We start from the raw sequence: 15,440 nt of genomic DNA, 5'->3' as shown, positions 1-15,440 counted from the left end.
TCTGCACACCAGCAAACCATGTCATGAAGGTAAAGTACGAACTGGCTGAGTCAAGATGCACAGCAGGCTTTCCAAAACCCTTCTTTGCTCTTGCAAGAGCAAGAGGGAAGAACTTTTTGCATAAAGTGATGCAATACTTAAAGTCTACTTTCCACTTCCCAGAAAACTCTTGGCCTCCCCCCCGCCCCCCTACTCCTACCCACCAGCTGTTTCCCCCGGATCACGGCCACGTGCACGTTCTTCAGGGAGCCGTCATCGTCCTCGAACACCTCCGCAGACCACAGGGCGCAGTTCACATGCGCCCATTCATTCTGGCCGATGTAGAGAAGACGGCCAGCATCCTGCAGAAAGGTAGTCAGGCCATCAGAGGCACCCAGAATACGATCCCGTGCCAAGAGCTCAAGGGATGGAGCCTAGAGGACCCACTGATGAGAAGGCCGCTGCACGCTCAGCCCTACAGAGGGCTTGGCAGAGGTGGGCTGCTGTGGAGCACTGACCAGGACCCAAAGGTGGCAAAAGGGCTCCTCCGTTGCCCGCCACAGAACACATCCTGCCTGAGCCACTTACATTTGCCCCATCGTCGCCATATTTCAAGCAAAGGGCACACTGCCGGTTGTCTTCCACATCCGGGGGCGGGGCAAGGTCCGGGCTGTCCTCTCTGCCTCTGTCAGAACCTCCGAGCAAAAAGAGAGGGAACTGTTCCATCCTGACAAGCAATAATTGGCAGATAATACAGAAAGCCCCCCCCCCCCCACATATCAATCAATAATCTCCTGGAGAAATTAATTGGTCAGCAAAGGGCCAGAGCATCTAACCTGCTTGAGCAGAAGCACCATCCAGCCAACGAAACAAGGACTGGCTGGGCTCTGGAGATCCCCTAGCAAGCTCTGCATCAGGCTTCAGGGAGCCGCCCTGACCACCCCCCTCCCTGATGTCGGACTGGCCTAGAGCAGGACGTGACTTCGCCCAGGGTCTGACACCCCTACCCCCCAGCAGCAGCTAATCTGCGGAGCTGCCCCCCAAGAAAAGACAAGGTTCCATTGCTCACTGGACATGGATGTCGTGGGGGGAGGCTGTGGCATCGGGGAATCTGGTTCTCCAGGCCCTTTGGCTTTGGGAGCTGGGATTATTTTCTTCATCAGTGGGGGCTGCTGAGCACAACTGTGTTCTTCACGTTCCTGCCACTGAGCGTAGTTGTGGTCGAGGGACGGGGGCAAGACAGCATTTGGCAGCATCCCACTACTGCAAAGGCAACAAGAGACAGGGCCCAGAGTCAGGCAGGGCTGCACTGGGTGGCCCCAGGAGCCCCTGCTGTGGCATCCCCCGGCCTGCAGCCAATGGATGGACTCAGGCCCCCCAAAACCCATGCAACAAGGTGTGCGTAACACCCAGCACTCCCAGGCGGCCGATTGCACCTCTGCAGGCAACTGCTCTGCAAAACACAGCAGCCAGCCTGACAACAGTATCCCTGCTTTACTGCCCGCATGCCGCAGCTCTGACCCCACCTTGGCTCAACCGCACAGCACTTACTTACTTGGTTGTGACTTTATTAGGTTCCCAAAACCTTGATTTCTTAACACTGAACCATGGAAAAACGCGTTCCATTTGCTAAAAGGAAAGATTTTTTAATAAATGTTGTCCAAGACAGCACTAAACATTTCAAGAAACTTCTTCAAATTCACAATCACGAAGTATTTATTATGGACTTCAAATATGCCAAGCCAAGACACCTATTTGTTGCAGAGAGCCACGCAAGAGGAATATGAGCCCCTTTGGAAGCCACTGTGCGGAAAGCACCCTCCCGCTTTGGGAATGGGCGAACTTGGCTTACCCGAATAAAAAAGGACTTCACCAGGCTATTGGCTCTCTTGAGTTCTGGCTGCCCTCCGTCGGCGTTCATGGCTGCTTGAATGATCTTTACGATATCATCACTCAATTCCAGCTAAAAGGGGCACACAGATACACACAGCAGCACTCACCGCACAGTCCTCTTCTGCAGGATCCTGATATGTGAAAGACAGCCCTCCCCTCCAAGAGAAGAGGGCCACCCTGCTCCATCAGCCCGCTTCCGTCCCCTACCCTGTTCTCCAGAACAGTAGCTGGCCGGGGATTAACAGCTGACTGCCCAGGAAGCCCCGGCACGGCCAAGGTGCATAGGAGGAAGCCACGGCAAAAAGGCAGCACCTTAAGGCCTGCTTCAGCGCCATTCAGGAACAGCACAGCGGTCTGATCACTATTTCCCGGCAGCCCCCGCCCCAACCCATTGTGCAGGGAGTTGGACTAGATGACCCTGGTGGTCCCTTCCAACTCTATGATTCCAACCCATGCTGCCTGAAGCGCAACCTACCACTGAAGAGTAGCCTTTTTGGTCCAGTTTTCTTTTCACTCCCTCCAGGTCCAGAGGCTGCTGCTCCTCCTGCTTACTGACTTCGGTTAGCACAGGAGGGTCGGGGCCTTCCGGAGAGGTTCGGGATGGAATGCTTTCCTCGGTCTCAGGATTTAAATCAGGGGGCTTGGCTGCCTGGAGACAGAGGGCAGAATGTTTCCTGACTCTGAACAAGACATGCCACGAGATGATAAACAAACCAGCGAGACATTCAGGCATCAATGGACTACTGATGCATGACTGAAGGGAACTGCAGGAGGCTGGAACAGAAAGAGAGACCGTCTGCTTTAAGGGAAAGGCCAACCCCAAGCCATCCTGCAAAGCCGGGGCATATGGGCCGTGCAAATACTAGCTGTAGGGGCTTGTGCCGCACTGGCCAGCAGGCCCAAATACCCCCCCCAAATCAAGAAGAGGCATCTCCAGGGGCATGTGGGCACTGCCCTGGAAAGCAAAAGGGAAGCTTGGAGGCCCCAGAGCAACGGAGGCTTAGGGCTTGGATCTACCCCAGATTGTTCCCGAGGACAGAAGGATTTCTGCCTGCGGAGAACAACTACCTCACCACCCCCCGCTCCCACTTCTACCCCAGGAGCAGCACTGGGGGGAGCCTTGGGGGTTCCTGGGGGCTTCCTGGGCACAAATCCTTCTGCCCAGGGAAACACTCTGCAGGACTCGAGCTTCGGAAAGGGCCGCAGCTCAGTCTGCCTACAATCCTCCCCATCTCCCTCTCTGAAACTGGGGGACACCAAACGGAACCTCTGCTGGCCACGGGATCCTTGCTCGGCCTGCTCTTCTGCGGGAGCTCCCAGCAAGCAGGCCAACGAGCGAGTCAGCGCCTGACAGAGGAGGAGGAGGAGAGGGAGGCCCACCTGTCTGTAGCGCAGCAAGTGGATGGTGGTCCGGGAACTGAGCAGGGACGCCACAACCTGCTTCAAGGACAGCTGCAGCTCGTTCTCCAGCGCCAGGCGCCACTCAGCAGGGTGCTGCTCGGTGCAGTTAATGCACGTGTAAGCCACACTCTCTGGCAGGCTGGAGAGGATCTCATACATCTCATCTGAAGGGAGAGTGGACAAACGACAGACAGCTGACCCAGGCAGATCCAAGCTGGGCCAGACAGAAAGGCCAGGCAGGGGGCCATATCTTGGGGGCTGGCAGTGCACATTGGAGGGTTTGGCATTATGGTTTCCCCCTCTGGGGGCTGGAGAATATTGCATGATCCCGACAAACTCTGGGCGCGCATCTGCCTGTCCTGTGGAGGCTCTGGAGCAGATGCAACAGCTGCCACCCAGCTTTCACCGGTCCCCAAAGTGGGGTGGGTGGCCCTCTTCTCAGTACCCAGAGCAGCTTCTCACATATTCCCCCCCCCCCGCAAACATGGACTAGGGCAGGAGGAAATAAATCACAACCCACTCCTCCAGCACAAGTCAGCGTGGAGAGCCCACCGAGAACAGTGGTGTGGACTCAAATCCATGCAGCTTTGAGTCGCTCTGAACTAGTTACCCTCACCTGGCCTAGCCTACCTCACAGGGTTGTTATGAGGGCAGAATTTGTACTCCAGTCCTGAGCTCCCTGGAGGGAGGGCGGGCTGAGAGGCCAAAGATGGCCTGCTTCTCCTGATGGCTGCTCTTCGCAAGGCAGGGTCTCACCTGAGAGATTTTCGCACTTGGAGTGGACCCAGTGGTCGCATTTCCCGCACTGCATCATCTTGCTCTCGTAGTCATCGTCATCATAGCACTTGTCACAGAGTGGGCAGAAGTTCCCTGCAAGCAGGCGCAGCATTCAGCTCAAGAGGGGCGCGGCCAGAGACCCAGGAAGACAAGCCCGGCCCACGAGAGCCGTCTCCTCTCACGTAGCACAGACAGTGGCGCTCCTTGCCCCTCCCGCCGCCACCAACCAGGTCCCAGTACCTTTTGCAAAGAGCTTGGCACAATCATGGCACAGTGAGAAGTCATGAGACCACTGGGCATCCCACCCTTTGCCTGGCGTTGTCGCACCGCAGCTCTTGCATCGAACGCATTTGGTGCAGATCTGGAAAGACAAGACGGCCTTTCGCTCGAGGCTCCAGGTTCTCATTTATGGCAGTTTTCCCTGTTCGTCTCCCCAGCTACTACGGACCATCAAGGCCACAGCGCCACCATCCCACTGCGTGCCACTGTTGGCCCTCGTGTCTGATTGTCAGATATCCTTTCTCAGACTCTGAACAAAACTGCCCCACCATCCTGGTCCAGGGTGCTCTGGGGGCCCCCGGCAGGAGGCGGGCTTCTCAAGGCAAGCAGCAGGAAACACGGCTGGGAGTCCCTCGCCATTTTGGGGCTGGACCGCCAACAGGTCCCTTCCCACGTGGCTTTCGGACAGCGGTTGAGCTCCAGCCCCCCAGCCCCAACGGAAACGGGGGCTGTCAGGGACGCTGCTGCCAGGAGTTCGCAGAGGGAGCAGCAGGCAGAGCAGAGGTCCCTCTCCTGACTTTTAATCTGCTCAGGCATGATGCAGTCATTTTCTCAGCACTTCAGCTAGTAATCAACAGTGTAACCGTGGTAGTGAAATCTGAAATAACGAAGGAGCAACTGAGGGTAATTAAAGGGATAATTGAATAACTGAATAATTGTGTTGATAGCAAGGCGGCTCCAACTCTACGCTTTTTTTTACGTGTCATGGAATGAGCCCAAGGAGGGAGGGTCTGGCTTGCAGCGGCCCACACCTCGGCTGTGATGGCTGCAAAGAGGAACGAGGAGTTCCATGTGGGGCTCCTCCAGCTGGCTGGGCTTCTTGGCAGGGGGCTCTAGTGTGGAAAGCAACCCACTAGGGGCCCGGAAGAGAGCGGTTGGCAGGAATGGACGGCTACATCAGGACAACCCAGACGGGCAGAGAATGATGCCCCTCACATTTCATCTGCTCCGCAAGGCGACTTTGCCGTTCCCTTGCAGGCGATGAAACCGCAGAGCTGGCTTCACTGCTGGAACTCACTCACCCAAACCTTCTTCTTCTTGGTCGGCTTGGTCGGGTAGTTTGGCCCCAGGCACTCTGGGTGGAAGCTGTTTCGGCACTTGTTGCACTCTAGCAGCTGCTGCAGAAAGATGGGAGCACAGCAGCAATGCTGGCCTCACGCCAGACTCTCCCGCTGCCCCTCAGAGACCCAAGTACCGCAAAACCAGACGTGACTTTCTGGGCCATCTGGGAAGAGACCCTCACCCAGTGGCGATGCCCACCAACCCTGCTCCCCCTGCTCCCCTGGGGGCCGGAAGGTACCTTGGTGGCCTGATGCTGCCTCCCGCACACGTGGCAGAATCGACAGCGGCGGCAGCACCAGTTCTCCAGCTGGTCCTCCGGGGGCCGCTCACTCTCCTCCAGGCAGAACTTGTGGAAGGGCTCACAGCACACTTGGCAATACACGAACTGCAGGGGGAGGGGAGAGACGAGGGGCAGCGGGCTCAGCTGTGGGGGGGGCGTCTACTCTCCCTCCCCCGTGCAACCCAGCTGCCCTCCGGCCAGGTCCACCACAAGGGTATGGACCCACAAAGCCCATCCCCAGGGCAGTCCTCTGGGCGCCACAAGGAAGAGTGACGTCTCAATGGGACCAGGGGCTCTGCCACCCAGTATGCCCCCCCCCCCGAATTTCACCTCGTCTGTTCCAGAGCAGCTTAAAAACACTCCCCTTAGCAGCTGGTAGGAACCTAACACAAAGTCAACATCGCCATTCCCCAGACACCTTATTTAAAGAGCATTTATACCCCTGCCCTGTACTTCAAAGGGCTTCCGAGAAAGCTGACAAATAAAACTATCTGTAAACCCCAACAGCAATAATAAAAAAAATCAACCACATGAACAGCAATCAAAACAGCAACAGCATCACAAGCGATCCGTTCCAAGATCTGCCCAAAAGGCCATCTTTGCCTGGTGTCCAACAGGTTCTTAAGACGCCATGTGAGAGGCTCTGGGGAGGGCGTTCCAGAAGTGCACAACCTCCCTGCCACCTCTGAAGGCAGAGAGCATCCAGATAAGGGCTCCCCTGGGCACATTTTAACCGACGGGCAAGTCTGCATGGCAGGCTGTGACCCTTTGCGAGCCGTCAATGGCCCCCCTGCCCTTTCTGCCCACCCCTCTTCATTATACTGGACCTTCCTGCCTATGACCACATCCCAACGTCCTCCGGGGCATGGACTGAGGGGCTCCATCTAAGGAGCTCCCCTCTTCCAAGTCCTGCACCTGCCGGGCCCATTTCTGCTGGTGGTTCTTTTTTTCCTTCTTTGTGCCTGCTAACTCCCGCCCCTGGCTCCCGCCCCGTTGGCCATTTCCCAAGCAGCTCCTGGACTGCGTCTAAGGGGTGGGGCCAGATCAGCACCATCAGCATGCACTCCACAGGTCTCGGGGAACCACCCCACTCCGCTCCCCTTCCCTGTGCCCTTCCATTGCTCCCTGAAGAGCACCCCCATTCGCCCCACCCCCACCTCTCCTGCTTGCCCTGCAATTGCTGCTCCGTCACGCAGAAAGCCTTCCGCCATCTCTTCCATAGAACCATAGAGTTGGAAGGGACCACCAGGGTCATCAAGTCCAACCCCCTGCACAATGCAGGAAATTCACAACTACCTCCCCCCACACCTAGTGACCAGAAGATGGCCAAGATGCCCTCCCTCTCATCATCTGCCTAAGGTCACAGAATCAGCATTGCTGACAGATGGCCATCCAACCTCTTCTTAAAAACCTCAAGGGAAGGAGAGCTTACCACCTCCCGAGGAAGCCTGTTCCACTGAGGAACCGCTCTAACTGTTAGAAAATTCTTCCTAATGTCTAGATGGAAACTCTTTGGATTTAATTTCAACCCGTTGGTTCTGGTCCGACCTTCTTGGGCAACAACTCGGCACCATCCTTAATATGACAGCCCCTCAAGTACTTGAACATGGTTATCCGATCCCCTCTCTGTTTTCTCCTCTTCAGGCTAAACATACCCAGCTCCTTCAACCTTTCCTCATAGCACTTGGTCTCCAGACCCCTCACCATCTTTGTTGCCCTTCTCTGGACACGTTCCAGCTTGTCTACATCTTTCTTAAATTGTGGTGCCCAAAACTGAACACAGTACTCTAGTTGATGTCTAACCAGAGCGGAGTAAAGCAATACCATCACTTCGCGTGATCTGGACACTATACTTCTGTTGATGCAGCCCAAGACCGCATTTGCATTTTTAGCTACCGCATCACACTGCTGACTCATGTTCAGTGTTTGGTCTACTAAGACCCCAAGATCCTTTTTGCGCACACTACTGCTCAGACAAGTCTCCCCCATCCTATAATTATGCATTTGATTTTTCTTACCTAAATGCAGAATTTTACATTTGTCTTTGTTGAAGTGCATTTTATTAGTTCTAGCCGATGGGCGAAGTGTCCAGATCACGCCTGTCAAGATCATCCTGCATCTTGGCTCTGTCTTCTACCGTATTTGCTACCCCTCCCAATTTAATATCATCTGCAAATTTAATAAGCATCCCCTCTATTCCTTCATCCAAATCATTTATAAAGATGTTGAACAACACAGGGCCCAGCACAGATCCCTGAGGAACTCCACTAGTCACTTCTCTCCAACTGGATGAGGAACCATTAACTAGCACTCTTTGGGTAAGATCTGTCAACCAGTTGCAGATCCACCCAACAATAATAGGATCTAACCCACATTTTCCCAATTTGTCAGCTAGAATACTGGAACCTTATCAAAAGCCTTACTGAAATCTAGAGAAACTATGTCTACAGCATTCCCAATCCAGCAAGGTAGTAACTTTCTCAAAAAAGGAGATAAGATTAGTCTGACATGACTTATTCTTGAGAAACCCATACTGGCTCTTAGTGATCAGATCCATCCTTTCTAAATATTCAAGGACGGACTGTTTGATGATTTGTTCGAACACTTTTCCTGGTATAGAAGTCAAGCTGATGGGTCGGTAGTTACCCAGATCCTCCTTTTTCCCCTTCTTGAAGATGGGGACAACATTTGCCCGCCTCCAATCTTCTGGCACCTCACCTGTTTGCCAAGATTTTTCAAAAATAATGGACAGAGGTTCTGAAATTACATCTGCAAGTTCTTTGAGTACCCTTGGGTACAATTCATTTGGCCCAGAGGATTTTGTTTCATTTAAAGAAACCAGGTGTTTGTGCACTACCCCATGCCAATTCTAGGCTGCAAATCCCTTCCCTCATCACATGTTCTGTTTATGCCATGTTGAGCACAACTTCTCTCACCAGAAAAGACTGAGGAAAAGTAGGAATTGAGGAGTTCTGCCCTCTCATCTCCTGTTACAATTTCACTTTCCAGTCCACGCAATGGGCTTATCTTGTCCTTGTTCTTACTCCTACTCTGTACATAGGAAAAGAACCCTTTTTTGTTGCGTTTAGTATCTCTCGCTAGCCTAAGTTCATACTGAGCTTTAGCTTTCCTAACACTCTCCCTACAAGCACTAGTTATTTGTTTATATTCCTCTTTGGTTATAAGGCCCTCCTTCCACTTCCTAAATGAGTCTTTTTTATTTCTCAACTCTTCAAAAAGCTGTTTATGGAGCCACCCTGGCCTCTTTAGGCTCCTCCCATTTTTCTTTCTCATAGGAATGGTTTGGGATTGCGCCTTCAGTATTTTACTTTTAAGAAACACCCACCCTTCTTGAACTCCCTTCTCCTTAAGTATTTCTGACCATGGGATTCTACCTAGCATAAGGTTGTTTGTTCAAATTTGCTCTTTTAAAGTCCAACCTATATGTCTATGTACAGGTTTTCCTTTCCCCAAGATTGTAAATTCCAAGAGTACGTGGTCACTACTACCCAGGGTGCCTACTACTTTAACCTCATCGACCAGTTCTTCCCTGTTGGTGAGAATCAAGTCTAAGATAGCAGACCCCCTTGTTTCCCTGTCCACCTTCTGGAATAGGAAGTTGTCAGCAAGACAAGTCAGGAATTGATTGGATCTTGCATTTTTAGCAGTGTTGGACTTCCAACAGATACCCGGGTAATTAAAATCTCCCATGACCACCATGTCCCTTCTCTTTGAGAACTTTGTGATCTGGTCTAGGAGCATCCCATCCGAGTCCTCTGCCTGGTTTGGCAGTCGATAGCAGACCCCCACCAGGATATCACGATTATTTCTTATTCCTTTTATGTTTACCCATAGGGTCTCAACTGCACTACCATGCTCAGATTCATGTACTTCTTCACAAGTGTACACATCTTTGACATACAGTGCTACTCCTCCCCCCTTCCTTATCTGTCTATCCCTTTTAAACAAGTTGTACCCCTCAATCTTAATATTCCAATCATGAGTGACATCCCACCAAGTTTCAGAAATGCCTATTAGGTCAAAATCCCCTTCCTGTATTAGGGCTTCGAGTTCTTCCTGCTTGTTTTCCATACTCTGCGCATTAGTGTACAGACATCGGAATCCATGGTTTATGCGCCCCGTGGTTTTTGTTTCTGTACTTACCTATGAGTTTTTGTTTCCTTGCATACATGCCACTCCCTGCAAGTCTTTATTGTTCTCGTCTCCAGGTATTGTCAAGCATACAAGGCTTTAAGTTGTTGTCTCGCTCCCCCATAAGATTTAGTTTAAAGCCCTCCTGATCAGGTTTGCAAGGCTCTCACCAAACACATTTTTTCCTACCCTCGTGAGGTGTAAACCATCCCCCGACAGATCCATCTGTCTTGGTCATCGCCTTGGTCAACATGACCTCCTCCCCGTCCCTAACCTTCCACTCTCAGTCCCTCCCCGGCCTGGTCCCCACACGGGCACGGTTGCTGCCTTCTCTTCTGGAGGCCTCCCTTCTTCCGCTCACCTTCCCCCGATGGCCACGGAGGTCGTCTTGTCAATCCTGCCATTCCAGCCCCAGCTCACCCCCACCCCATTGCCTTCCCACCTTCAAAGCCCTTGAGCTCTCTGTGTGACAGCCCCCTCACCCCGCCCCACTCCAGTGCCTGCCTCACCTCCATCCTCTCTGACAAGACCCCCAAGCTGATGCGGGGTGACCCTCCCCTCAGCTCCCTCTTTGGTTCTCCACCTGTGGACCGACTCTCTACCGCACACCGCCCTGAGTACTGCTGGCCCCAGGGCTCTCGGTTGTGGAGAAGCTCTTAGGCACCCCCTTCCAAACTGCACACAGTCCGCCCTGCCTCTTGCTCCTTCCACCTGCTGGCGGAAGAACCGGCCCTTCTCCCACTCTAGCCCCTTTGGCTTCCTCCCGGCTCTGCAGTAGCTGCCGCCCCTTCGCCTGTGGCCCAGCTTCCCACGGCCCAGTGCTCAACCTTCCCTCCATCCAACGCTTTCCATTTCACTCAATGCTCTCCTGCAGCTGAAGACTTCTGGGAGAGAACAAGTGAGACGGTGGATCCCTGACCGCCATACGTTCCTCCTCCCTCCCTGCCCCTCGGGGACCCCCCCCAGCTCTCCACCCCTCCCTGCCGTTCCTCCCGCTGTGCTGGCCCCTTGGCGCTAGACGTGGCCCCCTCTTCCTCTCGCCTTGGTCAACAAGACCTCCTCCCCCTCCCTAACCTTCTGCAGCCCACCTTGGCCCCCTCTCCCCTCAGCCCCAAGCTTTGCCACCCTTATTGTTTGCCTCTCCAGCCTCGTGACTCCCCTCCTTACACGGGCTTCCTCCCGGACCTAGCACCACCTCATCCTCTTGACCCCCTCCCATCCTTGTATTCCAGGACACCTGCGCACGGCACCCCCTTCGGCACACACACACCCCGCTGCTGGAAAAGCATCCTGAGAACATGGGGCCAGGAAGCCTGTAGATTCTTCCTTGGTTTGCCCCCCGCCCCCACCTCCAGATTTCAGACCGTGAGCTACTCGGGGCAGCGGCCTGTGCTCGTGCGGCTTGTAAAGTGCTCTGTTGCTATATGAATAAATGATGGAAACCCCCACCCTAGGACATGTCAGAGCTGGTCCTGGGGGCACCAACACACACACACACGCACACACAGGCTCTCGCCTTTGCTTTCAGGGGCTGTTGGAGCAGCATTTCAAACAGTAGCTTGTTCTGCAAAATGACAGCATTTGTTGAGTGTTACACTCCAGCTTCAAATCACACTTTTCCTTAGATTCCAGGCGACTCAAAAAACTGCACAGGCTTACCCCCCTCTTGAACTGCTTGATAGACACGGCTGGCGTCAGACTTCTTACCTCTACGTGCCCGCTGCTGGCACAGAGGAAGCAGACCACTCTTGGAGTTATCGGTACAGAGGTCAGAATACCCAAACCGCCCATCTCCCAAACGTTCTCGGATTCACAGTCCTCCTAAAAACCATTAAAGGGAGCAAGTGAGAATTCTGACAATGGATCCAGCTATGGCAGGAATTCAGGCATCAAGCAGCGCTATAAAGATGCTGCAAAACCATCCGTTAAACTGCTTACTTTGCCAACACTCCCATCACATGTGGTGCATTCAGCTAGGGAGCCTCTGCAACCCCAATTTTCTTACATCAAGGACTCCTGAAGAGTTTTCAAGGGGCCAGCCACAGGACTCTCTAAGGGGGGCGGGGAAGAGGGTTTTCCTATCCTTGGGCATTAAAAGCCACCACAGATTTAAGCGACTCTTGGCAGAACAGTTTTTTAGAGAAAGGAGGGGACGTCTCTGCATCTCACAAGCTCCTAAGAGCTGTGCTCACAGTAAAGAAAAGAACATGCAACACCCAAGTACGCCTTTTACCTTGAAGTCCACTCGGATTCTGTGGACTCCGTCCGTCAGAGGCTTCTGCTTGGAACCGCCACCATTCGACAGAGTGCTTAACAAGTTGAGTGTGCTGTTTTCTGGCTTGTTGACTGGAGGGGGCTTTTCCTGGAGAATTAAGGCATTTTGTAAACCCCAAATTCTCAGGATCCAAAAGGAGAAGCTGGATTAAGTCTTTGTTTATTTGTATCCTGAACCAGAGAAGAGCTCTCACTGATTTTCAGTGTGAAAGAAACCTAGAAGAGTCTGGGAGCGGCCAGGTAGAGTTTTCAAAGTAGAACTAATTCCAGCCGCTACCTTTCTCTTTTAGTAACATATTTATTTTATACCATTTGTACCCTGCCCTTCCCGACAAACCGGGCTCAGGGTGGCTGACTATAGAGAAAATATGCATAAAATTGACAATTAAAATAATAAAAATATAATCTGACTAAATCATAATCCTACCCTGTGTATTTATGGCGCCCTCAAATATAACCTAATTACCCTACTGTCTAAAGAAAGAGTGTTCCCACATGGTGACAAGCCAATAAGCTGCTTCTTAGGGCTAAAAACCCACATATCTTTTTTGTCCTGAAGTCTGACCGAAAGGCCTGAAGTCTGGGGAGGGGCCAAGGCTCAATGGTGGAGGATCTGCTGGGCATGCAGAAGGTCCCCGGTCCAATCCCTGGCATATCCAGTTAAAAGGATCAACTAGCAGGTGCTGTGAAAGACCCCTGCTTGAGACCCCACCAGAGGCCATGCCAGTCTAAATGGGCAACATTAATCTTCACAGATCAATGGCCTGATTCAGTAGAAGGGCAGCTCCACGTGTGGACAAGCCACACTGAAACAGAGTGGGAATGTGAAACGCCCCTTGGGAAAAGAAGAGCTGGGAGTCATAGCAAAAGAAGCCCACCCATGGGTGGCAACATCAGAGAGTGAGGCAGAACTGGACGGAGTTCTGAATCTGTGGTACATTCATAGGCTTTTTGATCACCAGCAAATCTGCAAAAAAACTGGAGACAAAACTCAAAAAGCAGGTTACCTTCTCTTTCAGCTTCTGTTTCACTGGTAAGCTCGGCCGAGGAGCGATTTTCTTTTGTTTGTTTTGCTCTACACCTAGGAAAAGTACAAGGCCACCTTGTCATAACCTAGGAGTTGCCACTGGAAATCAAGAAGAATTTGGGACTTGAGGAAAAATAGGGTTCTATGGACACTGCTGTGGAAAGCACAAGACAAACCGCCACTCTCTGGCAACTGCGGAGAGGAACTACTTTGCGCCAGGGCTGGTGGTTACAATCCTACTGGTACCAGCTGTTTCCAGAAGGTGGCTCTGGAAGGCTGCTGAGGGATCTGAAATACAGCAATCCCTGCTGGCCTTCACGTGGCAAGCGGCTCAGCATCTACGTGAAGCCCGCAGGTGAGGTTACCTGAAGGCCAGGAGTATGGTCACATCCATATGCAGATGACACCCGGCTCTGCTCCCCTCTCCCCAGCCATCAGGATAGAGGCAGTGCTGAGCCCTTGTCTGGAGTCGGTCATGCGCTGAATGAAGGTTGCCAAGACTCAAGTACCATTAGTCCAGAAGGTGGCCAGGTGGGGTCTGCTTTGGCTGGGGTTGCCCTTATCCTGAAGGAGCAGGTGTGCAGTCTGGGGGCACTACCGGATCAGGTCTTGCAGATGAAAGCGCAAATCTCCTCTGAGGCACCCTTTTCAGTTTGGGCCAGTGTGCCAGCTGCAGCACTTCCTCCAGAGGCATGATCTTCCCACAGTTGGGCACGCATGGAGTATATCTGGGTTGGACTACTACAATGCACACTCTACATGGGGCTGCTTTGAATACTATCCAGAAGCTTCTATGGATTAGAAGCTGCTGGACAAGGTGGCTGCCAGGGGTACCTTTCTGGTTTTAAGGGCTCCACCATGGCTGCCAGTTTGCTCCCAAGGGCATATCGAAGTGCTGATGACCTGCAAAGCCCGGCATGGCCTGGGTGTCGCAGTGGCAATGATCTCATCCCCAGCATAAGGAGACACCTGTAGTTATGTCATTTTTTGCTTGAAGTTTTAGGCCTGGAAAAGTTTTTAGCTGATGTAATCTGGGAAAGTTTTTGGGAAAGTTTTTGAACGGTTATTTTGATGAACTAGCTTATGGTATTCTATCTAGCTATTTCAGAAATGTATTCATCATGTGATAAAGAGAACAGATGTGTTTGTGCTGACTTGCTTATTACGATAGCCAACCAGGTACTTGGAAATAGTCACATGATTGTGATAAGTGACTTAAGAGATTGATCAGATAGATACTTTTTCTCTATAACTATGCATGAGTCTGAGGACCAAATCAGATTTTCCTTGGACTGAAGCTCAGCTATCAGAGATTGAAGGACCCTTGCTTGGTAAGATATTAGGATCCTTTTGGCTTATTTGACATTCCTTAAGAGCAATGAATAAGAGACTGAATTTTGATTTATTCTAACAGACAACTAGTTTTAGTATGCATTAAAACAATGTTAGGAGATTTGATTATACTTGCCTGCTTAATTACATTCTGTATAAGTTCAATAATTTTAGTTCTCTATTTTATACTGTCTTGTTTAATAAAACAAACCTTTCCCTTTTCCAATAAAAGTTAGAAAGATTCACACAGGTGTCAATTCATTTGCTGGTTACCTGAACAGAGAAACAAAGGACCTACGGTCTGAGAAATAATATTGTATTATCAAAAAAGTTGGAGAAGGGGACAGCCTTTTCTCATTTGATAAAACGGGGAGGATCGTGATACTGTGGATAGCAGCCAAGAGCAAAAGCCTGGAGTTATTTCCAGTTCACAGTTCTCTGAAGTTATGGGCAGAATCCGTACTTGTTACATGGGAGCAGGAGGCCCGAAGGACTGTTGTCTCCTGGACAAACCCGCAGAGACCAGCAGAGGCCCTGCTGCGTGCCCCCCCTCCCCTCGTCTGAGGGGCCACACAGGCGAACCACTGTGGGGAGGGAATCCCCTTCCCACCGAGGTTCTCCTGCTGTGCAACTCACCATTATTTAGGTATCAGGCCGGGAGTTTAAGATGCTTTTTAATCCCTCGCTCCCTAGGTATTACTTGAGGTTGTTTTGTCTCCCCTTTTATCTGAGCTTCCTACCAGTTTTTATTCAGCCATCCTCGTTGCTTGTTTTCATTCCCACTTTTTATTCTGTTTTCATTATTGTTGGCTCGATGGTGCCAAGTGCACTGGAGAGGACTGCTTTAATCCTTCTGTTACTGATTCAGGCTTCTGAGCAGCCTCTGGTGCTGCTGCTGATGGGTTGGTGGGGGGGGGAGGAACACAGGGTTTTAATCCATCACCATGGCCAGCAGAGCATCTGGCTCAAGGGGCAGCTCCCACA

At 51.9% G+C, this 15,440-nt stretch overlaps 2 protein-coding genes across 2 annotated transcripts in view; both read right to left on the bottom strand.

The window, feature by feature from the left end:
• The window catches only part of ARCN1 (archain 1), a 281,523-nt gene that overhangs the window by 37,731 nt on the left and 228,352 nt on the right, over positions 1-15,440 (bottom strand). The window lies entirely within an intron of this gene.
• KMT2A (lysine methyltransferase 2A) overlaps positions 1-15,440 on the bottom strand; it is a 46,185-nt gene that overhangs the window by 14,351 nt on the left and 16,394 nt on the right. The window contains exons 8-21 of the mRNA XM_056860426.1: positions 13,105-13,178; positions 12,057-12,185; positions 11,531-11,644; positions 5,630-5,776; positions 5,352-5,447; positions 4,291-4,411; positions 4,030-4,143; positions 3,253-3,437; positions 2,348-2,521; positions 1,832-1,942; positions 1,535-1,608; positions 1,049-1,242; positions 568-674; positions 204-341 (exon numbers count right to left, since the gene is read on the bottom strand). Coding sequence (XP_056716404.1) covers positions 204-341; positions 568-674; positions 1,049-1,242; positions 1,535-1,608; positions 1,832-1,942; positions 2,348-2,521; positions 3,253-3,437; positions 4,030-4,143; positions 4,291-4,411; positions 5,352-5,447; positions 5,630-5,776; positions 11,531-11,644; positions 12,057-12,185; positions 13,105-13,178 — 1,778 coding nt within the window. The remainder of the gene's footprint in view (positions 1-203; positions 342-567; positions 675-1,048; positions 1,243-1,534; positions 1,609-1,831; positions 1,943-2,347; positions 2,522-3,252; positions 3,438-4,029; positions 4,144-4,290; positions 4,412-5,351; positions 5,448-5,629; positions 5,777-11,530; positions 11,645-12,056; positions 12,186-13,104; positions 13,179-15,440) is intronic.

This window comes from Euleptes europaea, chromosome 14 (genome assembly GCF_029931775.1).
Source record: "Euleptes europaea isolate rEulEur1 chromosome 14, rEulEur1.hap1, whole genome shotgun sequence".
Classification (NCBI taxonomy): Eukaryota; Metazoa; Chordata; class Lepidosauria; order Squamata; family Sphaerodactylidae; genus Euleptes; species Euleptes europaea.
The sequence above is the reverse complement of the archived record's forward strand: the minus strand, read 5'-3'. Positions and strand labels throughout refer to the sequence as shown.